We start from the raw sequence: 23,845 nt of genomic DNA on the forward strand, positions 1-23,845 counted from the left end.
TCCAAATTCAGTGAGGAAAAAAGCTGACCGGTAGTGCTTCAAATCTTCTGATATTTTAGCCAAAGAGAGTCCAGTCATTGAATTTTAGGTTTATGGTTTCAAAAGTGTAGGATCTAGTAGCAGTTTTGAACAAAGGTCGATCAAAGGTCGACAAAATTATAATTCCGCGGCTTTGAAAAGAACAACTGAAACACGTGACACGAAACACGCAATAGAGTAATTTGTATATTTTTTGGGCAAAGACAACACGGTAAAATTAGCTTTGAAGTTTTATACGTTTGAGACTTTAGAAAAATAGAATCTATCCTAAAGATTGCCTACAATAGAAGAAATACCAAAAATAACAGCACTTGAACTGTCCCTGATGTTCGTCACGCACGAGCGACTTGGAGTGGCGAATGACAAAAATATTTTCCATTGATTCAAAGTAAGTCATATTCTGAAATAAGAAAAATCTATTTTCTTTAAACTTTGCCCACAAATCTGTCTTAACTAAAAAACGAAACAGCTTTCATATTTGCAAATATCGCAAGAAATATTTTTTTAAGAATTACATTCAATTGGACCACAACCGGCCTATTTTTAGCAATGGCGACAACTGAAAATAGGAAAAAACGTCGAGTCACCGCTTCGAAAATTTATGCTCCAATTTTAGGAATTGTCTTAACTCTCCTGGAATAAATTGTACCTTTTAAGCACGCAATTTTGGTTCGTTAAAAAGAAACAAACAATACGGAATATTTTTGATTTGAAGTGTACTTGGCCATCTGACGCCAACGGCTCAAAAAAATTGCACATTTTCAACGGGTCATTGCGCAAAAGTCCAACTACTTCCGCATTACATTTGTTTCCATACCAACTAAGAAGAAGTCAAAGAGTATGGAAATGGAAAAATATGTTGTGGTTTAAGCGAGCTTTTAGTGCAACCAGGCGGCAACTTGGCTTATGTTGCGAACATGTTTTGTTTACATTGCCACAGCGGGCAGTTGCTCACGCGAAACCAATTTAGCATAAACAACACAATATTTCGTAAACATTGTAACCTTACAAAACTTTATATCAGCTCACACAATTAAACATCATTTAAAACTCGAAAACCTTAGCAGCTAGCGAGTCAGCAAAAAAAAAAAATACTGTCGCCTACCTGCAAGCCGGTGAGACAACAAAATTCATTGTCAGGTCCGCCATGGCCATGTTATTGGATTCCACATTTCTTTCTGGTTTTCGTCAACCATAGTATCCGCAGAAAGTTTCAAACGGTAAACATAACACACATAACATAACATTGAACATACCACATGATTGTGATAACTGAAACAAATGAAAGAAAGTTGCGGGCAACCAATCGATCACAACAGATCGGCTTGAACAGTTGATTGAAAGTTGCGTCACGCAATCTAACCTGAATCCAACTGCCTTATGGGCGAACTGAATAATTATTGTCCAAGAATCGGACTGTCCAAAATATCGGCTCTAAATATTTTTAACAGATGTATATGTCTTCGTGTGCACCATTTTGGTATGTTTATTAGAAACGAAGCTTACGTATTAAGCTGAAAACGTATTTAGCTGAAAGAAAACATAAACAGTCCTATTCGCGGACGGGTTTTTTCATTCCCCGGTTGGGCGGGTTCGTTAAGGGGGGGGGGGGGGCGGGGTGTAATAGAGCTCAATTGACCTCATCATCTATTCCTTCTTACGGAGAAAGAAGTAGGGTGGAAATTATCAGAAGGATAGAAAAACCCTGCACATTTTCTGGCCACACTAAAAATATAGCCAACGAAAAAGTGAACAAGACATTTTTGCCTAGAAAAATTTCCCACTCAGCCATTAAAGGAAATCTATAAGCTTATATTACCGTAATGTGAGATACGTTTACAAACCTGATCTTGTCGGCCATGTGCACATTTAGCACATCTCTGCTTCTAATGGCTTTTTTATCACCACGGTGAGTGGGATATTAGAAAGGCCCGTGCTGTTTTGAATATTTCCTATGAAAAACTAGAATGGCGATGCTTGGGACTTATATAATTTCGCCTTTCTTTGATGAAGACAATCCAAATACACCTTCTCTTACAAAAACTAGTTCGTGCTCTAACAGAAATGCCACGAAATTAAATGGTTTGCTATAAGATCATTGCAGTCTCCAAGACGAACGAGCTCGGTTATCCCCTTCGATTGCCGCAACTTCCTCTATACTTTGAAGTGTGAAACAAAAAGCGCAACTCCTCCATTTGTTTTGTAAGTTGATAATGCTTCGCGAGAACAACAACAAAGTATGAATGACAAGTGCGTGGCGGCGTGGTTTGTAAAGACTTATTTTTGTTCCACTTTTTATTTCTTTCTTACTTACCTTTATCGTTTACTAGAACAATTTATTATTTTGAAAAAGCGGGTTTTTTTGTATTTGAAAAGCGAGCCTAAAATTTCAAATTTGGAAGCATCCAGATGTAGATGTACAGGAAGTGGTCGAAAACAAGAAATCAAACAAATACGTCAGTCAAAAATATTTACAGCCCATATTTTGGACAGTCCGATTCTTGGACAATAATTATTCAGTTCGCCCATAAGGCAGTTGGATTCAGGTTAGATTGCGTGACGCAACTTTCAATCAACTGTTCAAGCCGATCTGTTGTGATCGCTTGATTTCTTGGGATGTGTTGCCCGCAACTTTCTTTCATTTGTTTAAGTTATCACAATCATGTGGTAGGTTCAATGTTATGTTATGTGTGTTATGTTTACCGTTTGAAACTTTCTGCGGATACTATGGTTGACGAAAACCAGAAAGAAATGTGGAATCCAATAACATGGCCATGGCGGACCTGACAATTAATTTTGTTGTCTCACCGGCTTGCAGGTAGGCGACAGTATTTTTTTTTTTTGCTGACTCGCTAGCTGCTAAGGTTTTCGAGTTTTAAATGATGTTTTATTGTGTGAGCTGATATAAAGTTTTGTAAAGTTACAATGTTTACGAAATATTGTGTTGTTTATGCTAAATTGGTTCTGCCCGCTGTTGCAATGTAAACAAAACATGTTCGCAACATAAGCCAAGTTGCCGCCTGGTTGCACTAAAAGCTCGCTTAAACCACAACATATTTTTCCATTTCCATACTCTTTGACTTCTTCTTAGTTGGTATGGAAACAAATGTAATGCGGAAGTAGTTGGACTTTTGCGCAGTGATCCATTGAAAATGTGCCATTTTTTTGAGCCGTTCGCGTCAATGGCCAAGTAGACTTCAAATCAAAAATATTTCGTATTAATAGTTTCTTTTAAACGAATCAAAACTGTGTGCTTTATACAGATAAAGGTCCAATTTATTCCAGGAGAGTTAAGACAATTTCTAAAGTTAGAGCATAAATTTTTGAAGCGGTGACTCGATTTTCACTTGTCGCCATTGCTAAAAATAGGCCGGTTGTGGTCTAAATGAATAAAATATTAAAACATATATCTTACGATACTTGCGAAAATAAAAGCTGTTTCGTTTTTTAGTTAAGACAGATTTGTGGGCAAAGTTTAAAGAAAATAGATTTTTCTTATTTCAGAATATGACTTACTTTGAATCAATGGAAAATATTTTTGTCATTTGCCGCTCCAAGTCGCTCGTGCGTGACGAACATCAGGGACAGTTCAAGTGCTGTTATTTTTGGTATTTCGTCTATTGTAGGCAATCTTTAGGATAAATACTATTTTTCTAAAGTCTCAAACGTGTAAAACTTCAAAGCTAATTTTACCGTGTTGTCTTTGCCCAAAAAATATACAAATTACTCTATTGCGTGTTTCGTGTCACGTGTTTCAGTTGTTCTTTTCAAAGCCGCGGAATTGTAATTTTGTCGACCTTTGATCGACCTTTGTTCAAAACTGCTACTAGATCCTACACTTTTGAAATCATAAACCTAAAATTCAACGACTGGACTCTCTTTGGCTAAAATATCAGAAGATTTGAAGCACTACCGGTCAGCTTTTTTCCTCACTGAATTTGGATTATTTTAGCCTTTTTCCTAAATGAGAAAAATGTGTCTACTTAATCGAGGCTCAGCTGGCTCAGAAATAATCAGAGATAAAAATACTAACTATATTTCAATAAAGGAAGAGTCAATCTATGCAACTAAGGTAAGGAAAGATTTACAGCGGCTGAAACGTCTGGGTAGCAAGAAGCTGAAGAGCGTGAAATTTCGGATTGTCGAGAAGTGAAATTTGAGCTTCCGGTACGATTACCGTTATTTGTGGTTTTCTGCCGTAAAATTGAATATTTCGAAAAACTAACTTCATATCTTTCAGTTACATACCTAGGCCTTCAAATTGACAAAGTATGAGTTTTTGGCTGTGGCCAAAATTTCTTTGATTTCTTTGATTTTTTCTGACCATGACACTTAATTAAACTCACGCTTTCAATCCTTCTCAAATTTAGTCGCCAGGCTGGCGACTTCGGTTCCAATGTGGTCGCCAACTCTAAAAATTTTAATTGCCATGGCGACTAAAATGGCCTTAACTTGGAGGGTTGCTACAGCTAATAACTTTGCTTTTGGTTTTATGACACTCAATTGAAAACTGCTCTAGTGGGTGGTCTGACTTGTGCTCAGAATAAACTGCTAGCAGTCTTTTTCTTTTTTCCTAGCATGCGATGAGCTAACACGAAGCGATATAGCTTACAATGTGGACGCAGTCATTAACATGTATCATTCTAGTAATAACTGTAAGAAGCACAGTTAGCAAGTGGTTCAATTTACCTTTTTGTCTTCAGCTTGTTTCCCGTGTCAGAAGACAAGGAAAAAGACTTGTTGCTCAGGATCAATGCTTGTCCCAAAGCAGTGTATCATGATCCAGTGGCGAGGAGATTTAGGAGAAAGCTGATATTAAGACAGGTACACAAGTGCTGTTTTTCGCAAATCTTCCTTGAAACACTGGATGAAGAGTCCTTCATTCTGATAACTCGAGTTTGGTATGAAAAGTTTGTGAGCTCACCACTCACCATATTTATAATAAGTTTCTTGCAAAATTTCTAGGTCATCTACACTGTACTGTATGTTTGCACCACCACTACGCACGTCTACTAGTACAATGCTTTATTTACCCACGCCACACAGGAGCGACGAGGCTCGTTAAAACGTGTGCGTGAAAATAACAATGAGCTAGGCATGTTTTGACCTACTCAGGATCATGCTTATTTGACACCTCTCCTCTAAGTCGTCTCGTCAATATACGTTATATAATGTTGGCATACTACTGGTCCCAGCTGTTTAAATTGTGGATATTACGCTTTCTACTGGCAAACCGAATCGCTATCCATTCTATAGATGTTAACGAAAGAAACTACAATATCAATAGCGGTCTATCCAGTAGACATCCTCGGAGACCCAGGGACAGTTAGTGGGGGCGGGGGAAAGTCTATACGGGTGAAAAAAAAGTCGGCGCAGAAAAGTTTAGACGTTGTCCCCAGGGGCTCTTCTTTTCGCTCTTGACTTCTCTTCGCCGATTTTTATTTTCGCCCGTATAGACTTTCCCCCGCCCCCGCTAACTGCCCCTAGGTCTCCGAGGATGTCCACTGGATAACGTTGTACTTGTTTTTAAACAAACAGGCCAAGTAGTACAGCATTTGGTACACGAACTACATAGTCACTTATGTGTTTTTGCTTTTGTTTTTATCTCGCACAGGTTAAACGATCCAAGGGTTTAAAATTATTCGATCTAGACAAGTCAGTATCAGAGGCAGTAAATGCAACAATAAGATATCAGTTAACTCGTGACGGTGCTGTCCGTGTTGAGGTAGGAATAGTTTATTAGTTTATTTAAAAGCTTGTACTGTTTTTTGGCCTAAGAGAGCAGAAAAGCCATTATATGCACTCATTTATACCCCATGCGAGAAAGACTCGTGAGGGAATCTCGTGAAAAAACAAATCAAATAGAAAAATTGAATTGTATTTTTAATAATTTGCATGGCATAACCCATTGCAGTAAACACCCGCGTATAAGAACCTAGTGATTTAAAAACCTACAAGCTGAAATTGGGCATTTTAATACCCAAATATATAAGAACCTATTTAGGCTGGCAAAGAACAATAGGTTCTTATACAAAAGAACACTCTTATTTTGTAGCCAAAATACTGGATTTTAATTGATAGAAATTGTGAAATTTCTGGGAAACACCATAAAAATGATTTGTTTAATTGAAAATCTTTTAAATACAGAGTATAGAATACTGTATAAAATTATACCGGTGTAGCCTTGGGACTTGAATCTGTAGAGTGCTTGTTTAAAAAATAAGGCTTGGCATTTTTGCGGTTTAAAATACAAATGTTCAACCATTATGACATACTAGTACTACAGTAGCTCTCTGAATGGTATTACTATGACAACTCCTACAAATAAGAACCTACTAAGAACCTAATCAGCCTGAGTTCGGAAAAACTACCCCAAAATATGAGAACCCATTCAGCCTGAACCCAACAATTCTAGGTTCTTATACGCGGGTGTTTACTGTAGTCTAACCCATAAATGGAGCTTCAAATAGGCCTGCAAGACTGAAATCAGTGTGCGACGAGCTAAGGGACGCTTTGTTTTCCCAAGTTTGATGTGTACAAAAGGCAGTCTTGGGGGTCTATTTGAAGCTTAATTTATGCCAGGAAATCATGTAAAATTTGAGAGTAATCAAAAAAATGAGTTAAAATATCGCGACATTGCTCCTTTAAGTTGTCGATAACAAATAGTTGTCGACCAGTAAAACACGGTCTAGTCTGTGGAGATCCTACTGGAGAGTTTTTTCGATGTGTGTGAGATGGCTGCATTTGGTGTTAGCTTGTGTTATATATGTGGAACACCTGTCAATGACGTTTTCTATTTTTTTCTTTCTTTATGACGCACAGAATCTTAACAGTCCACCGGCAGCTATTGAAGATGATTCCCAAGGAATGCTCCTAAAAAAGGTTGTTATAACAATAACAACTACAGTATGGGGCCCAGTTCTCGGCCACTTTTGACGTAAACTTATATTTCTTACCTCAGAAGAACCGCAGGAACTTGAAATTTCGCCCAGAGCTAACTACATTATTCAGCTTTTTGTTGTAAGGCTATCGACCGGTCAATAATTTATTTGCCCGAGCAATAATAAAAATAAAAGCTCCGTTTGTGGGCCCAGTTCTCGGCCACCCGGACCCAGTTTTCGGCCACCAAAAAGCTTGTGCGTAATTTTCTGTATAAAAAGGCTCAATTAATTTCCACAGTCATAAAATCACTCTGTAAACTTATTTATGTTATGTCGATCCCAAATTATTTAAAGGAGAAGTTCACTCCAGAATGGCCATTATTTTTTTTCACGCCAATAAAAAGTTTATGCAAAGATAAGTTATTCACCAAAATTTCAGCTTCTAGCGAGCGCTTAAACCATACGAAATCCTTTTCTGAAGTAGCCCAAAACTTGACAACTGAACGCCGCCATCTTGGAGCTGTTAATGTATGCTTGACGTCAAAGAGCTCAGCCTAAACTTGAGCGGGAAAATTTTAATTACTTCAAACTCCTTGTTTCTTTGTAGTGGCTTTTGTTTGTCAAAATGCCTGTTTGTGCAGCTCCATTTTGCTTAAACAGAGCTCCAAGAAATACAAAAAGAGGTATTTCCGTTTTCACCGTCTTTTAATATTTAAAGAACAATTGCTCAAAAGCGAACACAAATATTTGTGTGTTCCGGCGTTAAATCGGGGTCCGATCGAGTACGTTCATTATCGAAGTGCAATTTTCTGCGACTTTTTCCTTCAAGACCCTCGATTTTTCTCGTCGTCCCGCTCGACAATCTGTCTCTGGGTCTTCGAGGATGATCATGTTACCAGTGTTGAAGTATTGCATACGGTACGTGCATGTTGCAATCAAGATTTGTGACAAACATAACATAAACAACCAATAAGTCCATAAACGGCAATGTCGCCAATGTCCTTCGCGGTAATAAACGTCCTCCTCCACTGTTCGCGTCAGTCATGACGACATGAACGCGAACATTGCTGTTTCGTTTTGTTTACAGTATCCATCCTAGTTATTTTACGCCGGACGTTTCCTTGAACATTATAAAAAATTACCAAAGTAGCAGACCGTACCAGTTTGTCGTAGCAGTGCTACTGAAATGGATATATTTACTTGTTTGCTTGACCACAAATAATCGCCGGGACCTCGATCAAACGCCCCCAGGGTTTATTTAAAAGTTAGCAGTTTTGACCCGGTGTTTATACGAAGCCGGCGTTTATACGAAGCCGGCGTTTAATCGGGGACCAGCGTTTAATCGAGATAATACGACGAAGTCAACAAAAACAACAGAGAGTTTCTCTGGTTGATTAAAAATCCTCCCTGAAATAAAGTAAAAAAGTGAAATAGCATAATCGTAACATTGGTTGGTATTGCGTCTGCCTTTTTCTTTTTTTGTGGGTATTTTCACTCAGGAGACTGTATCTGTGATCTCCTTCGAAGCAGTCTTCCGTATAGTTTTCGGAACACACAAATATTTATGGCCGCTTTGCCAGGAATTTTTCGTTTCTGCCCATTCTTATAATCCATTCGTGAGCATTTTTTCTTTTAGATATTGAAAGACGGTGAAAGGTTTTTTGTATCTCTTGGAGCTCTGTTTAAGAAACATGGAGCTGCACAAACAGGCATTTTGACAAACAAAACAAAACAAGGAGTTTTGAGTATTCAAACTTCAGGCTGAGCTCTTTGACGTCACGCATACATTACAAGCTCCAAGATGGCGGCGTTCAGTTGTCGAATTTTGGGCTACTTTAGAGAAACATTTCGTAGGGTTTTAGCGCTCGTTGGAAGCTGAAATTTTGGTGAATAACATATTTTTGTATAAACTTTTTATTGGCGTAAAGAAAATAAATGGCCATTCTGGAGTGAACTTCTCCTTTAATGAGACTTTGTTTTACTTTGGAAAAGAAGGTTTTTAACGCGCCTAGTTGCTTGCCTATGTGCAGGGTCTGGCAAACCCGCAGAACTACGTTGTGTGACCAAGGCATTTAGATGGTTTATTTTGCAGTGAATAGGTCTTGAAAGAGTTAGGTGTTGTAGAAATAATAGAAAAGACAAAAGTCAGCTCAAAACTTAGATATTTAATTAAACTTTATTTTTAAACATTTCTTTCTTTCATTATTGCTGCAGCAGATGAAATTATATTATAAACGAAAGCACTAAACTGTGATAGCGAGCAGGGTGGCCGACAACAGGCAAATACGCAAAAGTCGCACGAAAAAATTTCGACGTAAATAAAGGCCATAATATACAACGGTTCAACAAAAAGTTAACTTAAGCAGAAAGCTGAATTATTCTAAGTTTTACATGCCAAAAATTAGCTCGTTTGGTTGGGGCTCACGGACAAAATACGAATTTAACTACATCCATGAATTTTAAGAAGCCGTAAACAAACAAGTTTTCGAAAAAAAAATTCACCTACCTTCGCATAAACTCGACGTGTGAGCTTTCTATAGCGAGTTAAAAGATCAAACTCAAGATACTAAGAGCACGAGAATCAGTCTATCATTTGAAGGAAATATTTTTTTCTTTTAATTCAACTGTGGCATGAAAAAACGCGTTGAACACAAAGTGGCCGAGAACTGGACCCGGTCGAGAACTGGGCCCCATACTGTACAACTACAACGGCATCAATTTTATTTTTATATAACGTTATATTCCCTCAGGTAGTGAATTCCCATCACCCTTAACAGTGAAAATAAAATTGTTATAAATTATACAGTGTTATGTCACAGTAGAAACGAAGAAAAACGGCGAAAAACCTGAACATTATTTTAACACCTGTGTGGATGTTTCCCGCGGGGCAGCCATTTCGGGTTTTGTTGTTGACAATATCCCTCAACTGAAAGAAAAAGGTTTTTGGTCTTCGAATTTCCTTCAGCATATTCTGGTTAACGCAAGGCGCGCGCAAATTTTCCTAGGGCTTTGGATGCATAACCTGATCACGTGCCATTCGAAATTTCTAGCAGTTGGTTCCTAAGCGAGTTAGTTACCGTGTTTGGAGGCGTTTACGTGATAGTGTAACATGTTTTTTTTGGACTAGCTGCTAATACATTGATGTTTGTTTTTGTTTTGTTTTTAGCAGAAAATTCCCAACAGTTCTAGTAGTAAACCCCTCTGCACCACGGAGAATGTCCTCGACAGATTTTTGGTGAGTTATATTCTAGATTTAAGATAAAAAACTGAGTAAATGAAATAATTTGCTGTACAGAGAGGAAATGTTGGTTTTTGAGGAGGGAGGAAATGTTATGAGGATACGCGTGGAAATACCCGGCCATGTTAGTGTGGGGGAGGGGGAGGGGGGGGGGGGCGCTTAGATAGGTAGATAGACAGGTAGTGTCCAAACCTTATAGCCTGGGAGAATCCCACACTAGTTCCTGCTTTAGACGTAGTCGGAACTTGTTGCAGTTAGTTTGATATTACTTGCTAGGAAATGTAACAAAAACGTTAACAACAGTTTTGATGTTGTTACTTTAAGTATTAAGAAATTGTTTACAGCATGCGTTTCAGCACAATGACGTTTGTACATAACATCTGCAGGCTTCTCCTCGAATGCTTCCAAGTTCTCGACCCAGGACGTGCTCGTTCTTAACTCGACTGATCGGTGGTGATTCCCAGACTCTTTACAGACCCATCACCAGTCCCTACACGTCCAGAATACTAAAGCCTTTCATCAGAAGAGACTACGAGAGCAGACCTTTGAAGCTACAACTGCTGCAAGAGATAATCGCTCGTCGGCACAGGTATTTTTTTGCTTATCTTTCTTATATTTTTGTTTTGTAAGAGTATTCGTACAGTTTGTGAACAGTAGGTGCTCGACTTGTCTTTTGAAGGAATCTCCACTCTTAAAACTAATTGTTGTTAAACTACTAGAAGTTAAATTTTTGTTGAAATAAATTGGAGAAATGATTTACATATGTCCTTGATTCTGGAGTTTTAAGTTGCCGAGCGCAACCATTTTGGATTATGTGACGTCACACGAGGTGTTGTGCTACAATTTCGCAAAACTGTGGCTCTTTTTTTCTGCCTATTGGCTGTGTTGGGTCATAAGGTATTCTGGTAAAATAAACGACGCTATATTTTTGCTTACGGTGGATTCCGCGAGGAGCCACAGTGTCAGCTTGAAAAGTATTTTTTGTTCCAAACGTTTACGGTATTTTTACTGTTTGGAAGCAATGACTTATTCTTGTCCTGTTTTGCCCATGTACAGTAAAAACCCGCACATAAGAACCTAGGTTTTTTCAAGTTAGCCTAAACAGGTTCTTATACAAATGGTATTTAGTGTAAAATTAGGCTAACTAGGTTCTTAACTTTTGTTCAAGAAATAAAGTAGAATTTTTAAATGATCTGGTCTTTGATGTCCAATAACAGTATTCTGTGATTTCATAAGGTTCATCTGTTCATCTCAGTTAATAATTACATTCAAGGAGGACAAGTTTTATGTAACTATGCTGTAACTATAATGTGTAAAGACTGTGTTATAAATATATTTTTGAAAAGTTTTTTAATTCTATATTTTTCAGCAGATTATTTTTTTCTTTTTTGAAAAATAAGAACCTGTTTTAGAATTTTAGCCTAAAATGGTTCTTATGTGAAGGGTGCTTAAAAATGAAATTTTAGCCTAACAGGTTCTTAAATGTTAGGTTCTTATACGCGGGTTTTTACTGTAACACTTATTACAATCTAGATTGCACTGGTTGAGGCTTTGACTGCATTTCTCTTCGTTTTAGGAACGATCCTGAGTGGAAGCCGCCGCCAGTTTCTTCAATTGATTATTGCTATGTACAGCCACATCATATTCCATCCGTGAACGCCATGTGTCGGGAATTTTTCTGGCCAGGAATCGACTGTAAGTTTACACAACTAATGAATTTGAGGCTGTTATGTTATACGCACATTGCCACAGATGTCGCATTTTGAGACAGTTCGCTCAATTTGTTCTTTGGGGTTAATTCATCTGAGTCTTTCCACAGTCTTAACCATCATTATTTCTTTATGGTTTAGTATTACCTCTTTCAATTGGTGCTTTTCTACCTTAGCAAACAACCTCTCTATTTTTCAACATGAAAGAACGCGAGAAAAAATCCGCCTAAATTCTTGCTAAAGTTGAGGCAAATTCCAGCTGACATCAAAATAATGTCAGTCTTAAATCAACTAAACTTAGTACTTGAGGCAAAATTCAGTCGAAATGAGGGTAAAAATCGGCGTAAAATCAGGCTTAATTTTAGGCAAATTTTTTTTCGAAATATGGGTGAAATCCGCGTTTTATCAGGGTAAATTTGTCGCATTTGAGGCTCTAGTCTGATTGCTAAGTCTCGTTTCCCTTTGTTTCTTAGTGTCCGAGTGCCTGCAGTACCCTGACTTCAGCTGTGTAGTCCTATACAAGTAAGTACCTAGTTTCAAGTGATCTACCACTACTGCTGTCACACTGTATATTTTATTTAAAAAAATTACCGGTACTTATAGTTATAATATATTGAAGTAGACTTTTGAAGCCATTTTCACACACTTCACAAATAGACTTACGTTGAAAGAAATGGAGTGAGTAAGAATTCCAAGTTCCAACAACAAGGATTTTTTGTTTGAGAAGAAAAGTAACCGTGTTTTCACGATGGATTCCTCTATGGTGTTATAAGTGCTCTAAAAGCTGTCTTTTTTGACTCGTCACGGTATTAAGGGAAAGAAAGATTGCGTGACAAGGCTAAAGAAAATTTCTGACTGCAGAGGGCAAAAGGCTTCGGTCGCACTCCCCTACATGTAGGTGGGCTGCAAAGGCTCTCAAACAAATCGAACTGTGTCAAGATGGCGGGATATTGGCCACGTCTATTGTTTGTGGCCATAATATTGGCCGAGGGAACTCGAGTTCCATAAACTGGCTAAGAGAAGAGTAAGGTATGACTTCTTTCTCTGGATAACTTACTTTTTCTTTGGGCAAATAATGGGTTATCCTGAGTGGCAAGACAGAAAAATCGTTCCTGAACAGCCAATCAAATCTCCGAATTCCATTCAATTTACAGTCGATCTAGTTAGTTGAAAACTAGGACAGTTTCCGTTTCAATCATCTAATTGGTTACTCCGCTTTCTTTTAGAAAATTCGTCATCGGTTTCGCGTTTATGGTCCCGGATGTTAACTATAACGAAGCTTACGTCTCATTCGTGCTAGTCCACCCCGAGTGGCGCCGCGGAGGGATTGGAACCTACATGATTTACCACTTGATACAAACTTGCATGGGAAAGGACGTTACACTTCATGTTTCCGTCACGAATCCAGCCATGCTCATGTATCAGAAGTTTGGATTTAAACCTGAAGAATTCATACTGGACTTTTATAATAGATATTTGCCTCAAGACAGCCCACAGTGTAGGCACGCATTTTTTCTAAGATTAAGAAGATGACATACTTTTGGAAAGGCTAGAAGTTTTAGAAATCCTTATTCAGTACGATGAAGTTGCATGAAATGCGGGGGTTTGCCCCAGGTCAGGAAAAAGAACGACGGCAAAAAACTTCAAGGTCAGGAAGAAAAACAAAGACTAGTTTTCACCTTGCATAAGCACAAGCATGTTTTGACAATGAGTGTTTTCGATAGACGGTCAATTTATGGTCAATGGGTTTTGTTTTCTTGAAATAAAAGAAAATAAAAAAAAATTGAAAGTATAAATTGGCTATATTCTGGTTGGTTAGTCTTGTTTCGGTTAGTGAACATCATGTTTTCTGACGAGGGGAAAGTCAGGGCATTTTTTTTTTTCAATTGAATGTGAAACATAGGGCCTTGCCTTCCATAAGCTTTTCATTGCTAAGCTCAAAATAACACCATCACCACACCATTCCTTACTGATTTTCCTAACTTACTTTCAGTAAGTAAAAACTACAAAACGACCCATTAAGTGTAAGCATTTCAACATTTATTGATTGTATCAAACGAGGAACTCAGTTTTCACAAGTTGAAAACTTCTTTACATTACAAACAAGAAAAAAGTCGAGCCTCGATCAGAAGATAGCGTATCAAAACTTGCTAAACCATTAACAAATTTCAAAAACATCCTGTGGTACAGAGAATCCTTCTCTTAGATTATCCACTCTGATAAAGAATACAAAACAAATAAAAAAAAGGTAACGACAAGTAAGGGATTGATCAGGCGTTCAGCTTGATTCAGAAATCTCCACAGAAACCGTGTTTCCAGCTCTGACAGATAGTGCAATGAAAACCACGCCAAAAAATAAACAAAAGCCAGCCACAATTGACAGGACAACCGTCAGTATACAAGACTTGCGCAGTGTAGCAAAGACCTGAAAAAAAAAAAAAAAATTATTGTTATTATAACAAAGATAAGCTGCAGTGGATCTCAGATTATGGTTAAAAGTGCAATATCCATTCCTCGTCTCCAGAGCCGCTTGTCCCTCTTAGCCGGCTGAGCCTGGGGCACGAGGATTAAGGTGGGGTTTTACCTAAATTTGAATGAAATTTTGAGAGGTTTAAAGAAGGGATTAAAGAAAGAAAGGAAAAAAAAAGTTTTTGAAACACCACCAGACAGTTGACCCCACGCCAGAGCACTCCAGGTTGTCAGGGGGACTAACTGGTGTCCGTCTACCAATTTTAAACTTCAAATTCTTATTTTAAAATCACTTTTAATCTCCAATATTTCCTATTTCTCTAAATTTTACTAATCCTTTGAGAAAAATTTTCTCCTCACAAATAGTCCCAAAAATCACCCAAATATTCATAAAACACCGCAAAGCATAGATATATGAAATGAGTGAATTTTCGGAATGCTTTAAACGCGAGCAGGATATTTCCGTTAAATTCATATTAAGCATTGGAAAGACGGCCTTCAGGTAAAGCCCCACCTTAGGTGGCTCTGAAGACAAGATTTTATTGACTAGATTTTTAACAAAGAGAATTTAAATCTAGCCAATTAAATCAACCGTAGTAAAATCCCTTACAACAAAGGGATTTTAAAACGGTTGTTTTGATTTGCTAAATTTAAGTTTCCTTTGTTGCAAGTCTAGCCAATCAAATCGTGTGTCCCCAGTGCCACTTGTTCCTTGTGCCCCAGGCTCTACCGGCTAAGAGGGGCAAGCGGCTCTGGGGAAGAGAATGGTGCCATATCCTATCTCAGCCAAATACCCAGGCTCTCTTTTCCTCCCGCAAGCGAGCGCCAAGTTAATGAACGAAAGAACCTTGGAACGAATGGAGTGTCAATGGCATTCGGTGACGTCATGAAATTTAGCGCCAAATCAATTGACCGAGGAACCTTGTTCCCAGGGTCTCTCTCTCCCGCCTCAACGAAACGGAGGAAAAGGCGAGATCGGGCTAGAGACCTGGGAACAAGGTTGGTGAGCGAGTAGGGAGTGACGGGATACTTGACTGCAGTTTCGTTTTGTCTTCGATTGCATTGGAATCAGCACAACATTTCATAAAAATTTCTAACAGGCACAGTTTTTAAATTGTGTTTTACTGGGTTTCATTTGCTGTATACTTAATGCCATACATTTCGTCTGAGGATAGATTTGAGAATTTAAGAGGTAATCAAAGCATCTCATTGCTAACGAGTTTCTTTATCCTGTTCACTAGCCTGCTTGGCACATTTTGTTTGTTGTTATTAATTTTTCGTGTTGAAAGAGAAATAAGGAGTCGATTACTTTGGATTTTTTTTTGTGTGTGAGATCTTTGATGCTTCAAGTTTGAGAGATTCATAATCAGAGTAAGTTGATAAATTTTTATGCCGTGTCGCAAATTTACTGGAACATTATCAGCCATTTTACGAGACCTAAATTGGTGTCCCCCAAGGCTTTCGCCAGTTCGCGCTTTTCTGCGAAACATTCAATGAAGTGATGACATAGCTATTACATACGTTTTCATCGAGTTGTTTGGCCTGTTGTTCGCTGATTTCCTGTGTGGTTTCTGTCCAAAACACTGGTATAACATTTCTGTAGTGGGGCGCGTTGTCCTCTACATAGCTGACGTTCAGAGGTTTGGGATGGACTGGACTCGATACTAGGTTACTACTCACAACCGTGCTGACCTGGTAACGAATGACGGCATGAAGTGCACTTCCGCTGAATGGCTCTATGTCCACCTAACAAGAAAATTAAAAGCAAACTTCACGAATATAAAAACTTTAGTTTTCAGATAAAAGCAGATTTCAAAAGGTATATTCAGAGTACTTTTTCAGCTTTTGGAAGGAATAATGTTTTGGATTTATCTTTCAACAGTATTGCCACCATTTTGAATTTCTGGTTAACTAAAAAACTTGTGCCCAAGAAGGAATCCTTGCCTTTGAGACGGGGAAGGTGTCTTTTTTGTAGAAGAAATTCCAAAAGTGGCCTTTTAATGATCAGTAGCTAAATATAAGTTCATTGGTTGAATGATTGACTGACTGACTGACCGACTGACTGACTGACTCAGAGACTGACTGACTGACTCAGTTCTCACAACTTAAAGCAGTTAAAGTGAGTATATTAACGGTTTCGTCCCGGGTTGTAGTTATTCATACAAGTTGACCTCAAAGATATTTTGAAAGAAATTAAATTCTTCAGTTAATAAGCTTACAAATGATCCATGTTTCTCGGGGTCCGCTGCCGGAAGGCCTAACCTCTGTCCCAGACCTCGCTCTCCATGCAGAAAACGCGGGAAACCAAGAAGAACGGGGAAGCCGTGAACACCAGACATGTCGAGGAGGCCTGGTGTGAACACAGTCCTGTTGTTAACTGCCATGAATTTCGTGTCGACTTTGTACCTCTGGAGCGCAAGGTCTTTGACAACTACAGGTTTTTCGTACAAAATCTTGGTTCTTTGCTTGATTGCCGGGATAAACATCTCGTATTCTTTGACTGCTGGTTTCTGGGATGAGCTACCACACGACTTGACATTTTTGGCGGGAAAGAAAAGGCCTTGGTGACCGCTCACCTTGAGGTCGGACGAAGAGGCCTTTGGGAAAAAGGCCTGGTTAACTTCAGTTTTGCCGTTGTACTCTGTAAAAGATGATAGTTTTACTAACAGGAAATGGAATTAGATACTGCATCTCTTTTCAAAATTCATTTTTTACTTGGATAACCCCTTAAAATACTTAGATAAATCGATCGTTCGATGGGTCTGTTTGAGGTATTTTGAAAGGCCTTTTTAAATACCTAAATTTTAGTTCTCCGTACCCTTTTTTACTTTATTTAATTGTCAATGTATTTAACACCGCTGTGCTAGTTGCATTTTGAGGACACTGTAAATGAATAAACAAATATTTTAATTCGAACAAAAATTATTAAAACTCCTAACTGGCAGGAGGCTGACCTGTTGGCTATTTACAAAGCGTGGAGTTGAATTTGGAACCACCGAAGACAAACCCATCTAGTTAGTGATTTGAACCCGGGACCTCCGGATTGCAAGTCTAGCGCCCTAATCACTAGGCCACGCTGCCTTCATATCGTGATATACCTACCCTTTTATATACCGACAGCCCGGAAAAGAGACCCCGTTCGGGCAGAACCTCCCCGTATAGTTCGCTATAGGGGGCACCCTCGATGAGGGGGGAGGGGGGAGGGAGGGAGGGTTAACATGTGAGCGACTGAGCGAATGATTTAGTAAACAAGCGAACCAAACAACGAATTCATGGAAACTTTTGTATCAAAGGGGTTCTTACCTGCCCAACTGAACTTGTACTCTTCAGACGAGGAAGAATTGCATGAATGCAGTGTGGTGGAGTCACTCCTTTCAATGGCGTCCTGGTGAGACGAGTGGCTTGTTAATATCCCCGGTACAGGCAAGCCGTTTGGATAAGCTGGCGGATAAGGGAACTTGTTCATGACGTATCCAAGCGCCAGCTCGCTCTGACGTCTCGTAGGTAAGAGCCCATAGTTCTGGTCCGTAGACCACAACACGTAACCTCGCAGGTCAGTGTTGACAAAGTCAAACAAAGCTTCAATTAGCTGGTCATGGTCGAGGTTTTTAAGGCAAGCCGAAGGGCTGGGACAAAGACTATGCATAATCAACCCTGTAGCTTCAGTCTGGTTAAAATTTGGGCTGGTGAGATTTGGGTTTGTTATCGATAGTACGACATTAGCAAGCCACAGAAATAGACCACAGTCCTCCAGGTGCGGCTTTAAGGTACATTTTGCGTAAATGGTATTATTTTGAGGTGGTCCCAGAACAGCCGGGTTTAGAAGGGCACCATAAAGACCCCTCATCTCCGAATTTGTGAAGTCGGCCATTCTTCGTCCGCGCAGAATTCCCCTGTGCTGTGGTTTGCTCTTAAGCCAGGGTCCAAATGCTGGATTACACGAGCAGTTGACCGGCGATACAGTGCTCTTTACGTTTCCCAGCTGTGACAGCGTTGCGTTACGGTCACCCAGCTTTGAATCCATGTCACGTAAGAGGTGGTTCAGCGCTACTGGGATGAAAACGGAACTAAATGCGTCCGCTGTCTTCACTCTGTTCATCAAACCCAGGTGCGCAAGGCTTATGATATTCAGCTGAGGTAAAAATATGAAACATTTTCATTAAATATCGCCTATTCATACTAGCCCGAAGAACAAGAGGTTAAAGACATCGAAAAGAGGGAATCGCGCTTCACAAGCCCCTTCGCTAAACCACCCCTAAATTCAGTCAGTCAGCCAGCCAGCCATTCAGTCAGGCAGGTCAAACAAGCAGGCAGCCAGCGAGTTCGTCCGTCCGTCCGTCCGTCAGCCAGCCAGCCGCTAGTCAGTCAGTCAGTCAGTCAGTCAGTCAGTCAGTCAGTCAGTCAGTCTGTCTGTCAGTCAGTCAGTCAGTCAGTCAGTCAGTCTGTCTGTCTGTCTGTCTCTCTGTCTGTCTCTCTGTCTGTTTGTCAGTCAGCCAGTCAGTCAGTCAGTCAGTCAGTCAGTCAGTCAGTCAGTCAGTCAGTCATCGATCGGAAATAACCATTGCGTCACTTTCTTTAATAACGGATGTGATATGGCTCATATATCATTCCTTACCTTGTCGTCCTCTTGACATTCAGGGCACAACTTTGATGTCATCTCCTCGTTGAATTTCTGTTGTTTGAAGGTCTTGAAGGTCACCTTCCCAGATGCATCAAACTTGACTTCAATCTTGCGTGACATTGTTGTATAAACGTAAGGGCCTCTTTCTTCAAGCTGAAAGGATAAGCATGAAAAAAGTCGAAAACATTTCGACGATACTAGGTGCAGGAGATCAGAGGGGCGTGGTGGTCAACGATTAGTGCGCTAGACTCTGGTTTGAGCAGTGCGAGTTGAGCCCTGGCTGGGTCATAATGTTGTGTTCTTGGGCAGGACACTTTATTTTTACATTGCCTCTCTTCATCCAGCTGTATAAATGGGTACCATTTTAGGGTGAAGAAGAATCACTGCAGGTCGTTTAAGATAAGATAAGCGCCAGCCTGATAGGCCACTGAACCTACCTACCTCCTGACCGACCTTGACCGACCGACCGACCGACCGACCGACCGACCGACCGACCTACCTACCTGCCGACCTACCTAACTACCTACCAACCTAACTACCTACCTACCTACCTACCTACCTACCTACCTACCTACCTACCTACCTACCTACCTACCTACCTACCTACCTACGTACTTACCTACCTACCTGCCTACTTACCTACCTACCTACCTACCTACCTACCTACCTACCAACCTACCAACCTACCAACCAACCTACCTACCTATCTACCTACCTACCTACTTACCTACCTACCTACCTACCTACCTACCTACTTACCTACCTACCTACTTACCTACCTACCTACTTACCTACCTACCTACCTACCTACCGACCTACCTACCGACCTACCTACCTACCTACCTACCTACCTACCTACCTACCTACCTACCAACCTACAAACCTACCAACCTACCTACCTACCTACCTACCTACCTACCTACCTACCTACCTACCTACCTACCTACTTACCTACCTACCTACCTACTTACCTACCTTCCTACCTACCTACCTACTTACCTACCTACCTACCTACTTACCTACCTACCTACCTACTTACCTACCTACCTACCTACCTACCTACCTACCTACTTACCTACCTACCTACCTACTTACCTACCTACCTACCTACCTACCTACCTACCTACCTACCTACCTACCTACTTACCTACCTACCTACCTACCCATACACCCGCCCACCTTAACCTTTAGCGTGAAATTCCAAAAATAATCCCCCCGCCTAACTTAATTTTTCCCGTGCTTGCTTTTGCATGATTATTTTTCCTTTACTTTTCTTGTGTAAGAATTATTTTAATTGCCCAACACCCCTCTCCGTCAAAAATTAAATAGTCCGTGCCTTACTTAAACGACTTAAACATAACATCAATTTAATACTGAACCTGGGGCAGTTCTCGTTTGTACAAAAATCCTTCTTTGTTCTTGATGTGCCAGTAGTAGATTTTTGTGGTACTCTCAGAAACGTTGGTCTGCAGGTGGAATTAATAGAATGTACAGTAATCGTATTTTGTTATTTCATTTTTGTGATTATGACATTAAAAAAAAAACTGAATTTACGATTTACCAAAAATCTGCTAATAGCAAGGCAACATTTTGTATACTATTTAAAAGATCTTACCGAAATGCATTTGTCTTAGTGACCCCGTAATTAAATTCTAAAGCATTTTCGAGAAAATTAAAGTCAATCTTCGTAAAAATGTCTAAAACGCGCGTCATTTTATTTTTAACTGGCGTGAAACGCCCATTTTTACTGAAATTTAGATAGTTTCAAATCCATTTTTCTCTGGCGGGGTCAGCTTGAGTGCTAAAGTTTTGGTAGGTTTTTGTTAGCTGTACTCAAGCTGTTACCATGTTATGAGATCTTTGTGGTAACTTTATTTTTGCCCGTATTGCTCGAATGTTCGGCGGAAACCATCAAGCTAAACCTTTTTCCCTATAGTGGAGTATATGGGGAGGCTCCGCCCGAAAGGGATAAGGGATTTTACGAGTTGAAGTATGAAAAAGGGTACGGAAAATGCCATTTAGCAATTTAAAAGGAACCTTGAAAACGTCTTGAACAAACAGACCTAACGGCTGATTCGTTAGAGGTATTTAAAAAGTAATTGAGTACAGTCTTACCCATTTCTCGTAGTTTGTATGTTCCACGCCACTAACACACAATTCTTCAATTACTTTTCCTTGTACAGAACCAGGAGCAACATTGTTGATGAGGTATGCAAGACCCGCGAAAACCACGCCAACCACAACCAAGACAATTCCAGTCACTCGTTTGTTTCGCCAGGACATGATCGATTCTGTTAATGAAAACTAAAGTGACAACAACAGAAAATAGTTCTCACTTGGTAAGAAATATATAAATATTCGACTTGTCTCTTACCTTTTTTCCCTGGTTTGGGGGGGGGGGGGGGGGGGGGGGGGGGGGGAGGGACCCTTAAATGAAAGGGATGGGCGCGCTTGTCGGAACATTTGAATTAACCTATAAAGGGGACCAATCCGGGCGTGGTTCTGGCTTCTTTTTACCCCAAAGAGATACCATTTTCATGTCTGGTCGGTCTAGACTAGTAACACAGTATGATGGCCATGGCGTTTTTTATTTCTTCATGTGCAACCTTAGGCTATGTTTACACGGGACCGGTCCGGAACGGATCCGGTCCGATTTTCGGACCGGATAGGCCTTCTGTTTACACGGGACCGTTCTGGAACCGGTCCGGAACGGATCCAAAACTGGACCTGCTATTTTGCAGGTCCAGTTATGGATCCGTTCCGGACCGGTTCCAGAACGGTCCCGTGTAAACACCTGGATCGGTTCCAAATGGTTCCATGTAGACAGGTCCGGTCCGGTTCGGAACGGTTCCGGACCGGTCCCGTGTAAACGTAGCCTAATTAAACGAGACCTCGACGGCTAAAATATTGGCGGTTTGTCCTGAACACCCTAAAGCGAGACGACGTTTTTAAAAAGCATTTCTTTCAAGGCCATAACTTTCTTGTTATTTGTTGACATGTTTTATGAACTGTTCTGATCAATACCTTGCATATAAGGTATCATACATAGACATCAGGTTAATATTTATTGATTTCGGAAAAAAGTTCAGTCGCCTCGGGGCTTGAAGGGTTAATATATTTAAGGGAGTTTAGATCTCCCTGTCCCCAATCCCCCAGATCCAACTTTACAAAGCTAGGATGCATGTGGGTGTATTGTTTTGGGAATCTTTGGGAAAAAGAATGGTTTACCATTGCTTCTGACTGCAGCCAGAAAACATTTTAATGAGCTTATTCACGTTAAAACAATGCAAAAGACGGCTGCGAATGTAAACTTTGAGGTACTAATTTATAGAACCGAGTAAAAGAAAAACCTGACTAGAAATTTCAATATGCCGTAAATTTTAAACGGCAAAATTAATTTTGAAAGTAAAATTATCAAATTCAGTTTGTTTTTAAGAGACCGAAGGTGGCATTTTTTGCCAGTACGTTTTTTTTTCAGTCAAGAACGAAATTCAGAACTCATTTCCGATCGGTCAATTCTTTATCTTTCCCTGCGCGTTTGGTTGGAAATACAGTTGTACCAAGACAAGTTTTAAAGATTTGTAGGCTTTTAGGGTGATACGTAGAAATACTATCATTTCGTTTAGACCAGCAACGATTTTCCAATTCGATCCGTGTGCAAGGACAATGAAAAACACAATTATTCATCAGCTTAAATTTGTCAGCAGCTGTTAGCTCTAATGTGCTTTGATATAAATTCCCATTTTTGTATCAAAGGTTTTGACAGAAATTTGCATAATCGTCTCACTTATGCTTTTGACCATGAACACTGTTAACAATAAGCAAGCATCTGTTGGTATCGGTAAATATAATTTGGATGTTGATCATTTTTAAGGTCTGAGAAGAAGTTCTCCCGGCGGGTCGATTGAGTAAAACAGTCTTAATTAAAATATTTTTGTGTCTTGATGCCATTACTAATATGATATAAATACGGTTTAATAACTCGTTGTTTGGATTTAAAACTATTAAAACGTCGATCGCGAAAACTATTGCTATCCATAATCACTTGATTTGGTCGTCACAGCAGCAATTTAAAACAAAAAATGAAGAATTATTCGCTCCTTTTTCTGACTGTTTCAAGCACTTATTTCAAGTAAAAGTAAATATATAAATTTATTTTCGGTTGCTTTTTGAGAAAAAGGTTTTAATATTTGTTAATGGTCCAAATACGAAGCGAATGATATGAAGTGCTGATGTGTGATTTAATAGACTCGAGCATTGAAGTGGAATAACAAACATGTATGCAAGGTTGCAATTAGTAAAACGGCTAAGAAGCCCGTATTGTACATTTCGATTAAAATTTGAACTTCTGTTAAGAAGTTTTCTTTTCATTTAATTGAGGAAAAATATTTTTTTTAAAATATTTTTTATAATCTGTTGTTCACTTATGTACGCAACAAGAGACAAAATGAGCACGTTTATCCTTTTGCCTAATTTTATAGAGTCCATAATGTATATGATTGAAGAACAGTGAGAAAAACCAAAACAATGCAAGCGCTTCTTAGTACATTTTCCACTGAAACGTTTTTAAAAACTTTCTGAAATCAATGCCAACTAAGTGAACCGTCAGTTTCGGAAATGTAGGCGAAGATGCGAAGATTTGCTTGCATTTTAGCTGCTATTTAAAAACAGGGAGAGGGAGACAATTCTTAGGACGAAAGTAAACGCCAAACAAATCTTTTGCCTACCTGAAATGTATTTTCTTGCCTTGCCTTTGATCTCTCCTTTAAACGCGAAAAGACGCGAACGTGAAGGATGCAGAAGACGAATGATCCAAACATCAGCTGTCCGCTAAGTATTTTCTCTCTTTAAAACAAGTGCTTTTGATTAATTTCCGTTGGGTGTGCTT

The 23,845-nt window shown here is 39.5% G+C and overlaps 2 protein-coding genes across 3 annotated transcripts in view; both read left to right on the forward strand.

Annotated features, from left to right (window-relative positions):
• LOC144639163 (cysteine-rich protein 2-binding protein-like) overlaps positions 1–13,799 on the forward strand; it is a 25,926-nt gene extending 12,127 nt beyond the window's left edge. The window contains exons 11-18 of one of the 2 annotated variants that reach the window (XM_078498418.1): positions 4,743–4,863; positions 5,654–5,764; positions 6,862–6,921; positions 10,087–10,155; positions 10,545–10,747; positions 11,735–11,853; positions 12,341–12,389; positions 13,094–13,799. In XM_078498418.1, the coding sequence (XP_078354544.1) occupies positions 4,743–4,863; positions 5,654–5,764; positions 6,862–6,921; positions 10,087–10,155; positions 10,545–10,747; positions 11,735–11,853; positions 12,341–12,389; positions 13,094–13,400 (1,039 nt within the window). In that variant the 3' untranslated portion in view covers positions 13,401–13,799. The remainder of the gene's footprint in view (positions 1–4,742; positions 4,864–5,653; positions 5,765–6,861; positions 6,922–10,086; positions 10,156–10,544; positions 10,748–11,734; positions 11,854–12,340; positions 12,390–13,093) is intronic. The other variant, XM_078498419.1, reaches the window with a different exon arrangement.
• A 4,130-nt stretch (positions 13,800–17,929) lies between these two features.
• Positions 17,930–23,845, forward strand: part of LOC144639170 (uncharacterized) — a 95,060-nt gene continuing 89,144 nt past the window's right edge. The window contains exon 1 of the mRNA XM_078498437.1: positions 17,930–17,934. The gene's annotated coding sequence lies outside the window, so the exon portion shown is untranslated. The remainder of the gene's footprint in view (positions 17,935–23,845) is intronic.

Source organism: Oculina patagonica, chromosome 14, assembly GCF_052425735.1.
Source record: "Oculina patagonica isolate OP01 chromosome 14, crgOcupat, whole genome shotgun sequence".
NCBI classification, from domain to species: Eukaryota; Metazoa; Cnidaria; class Anthozoa; order Scleractinia; family Oculinidae; genus Oculina; species Oculina patagonica.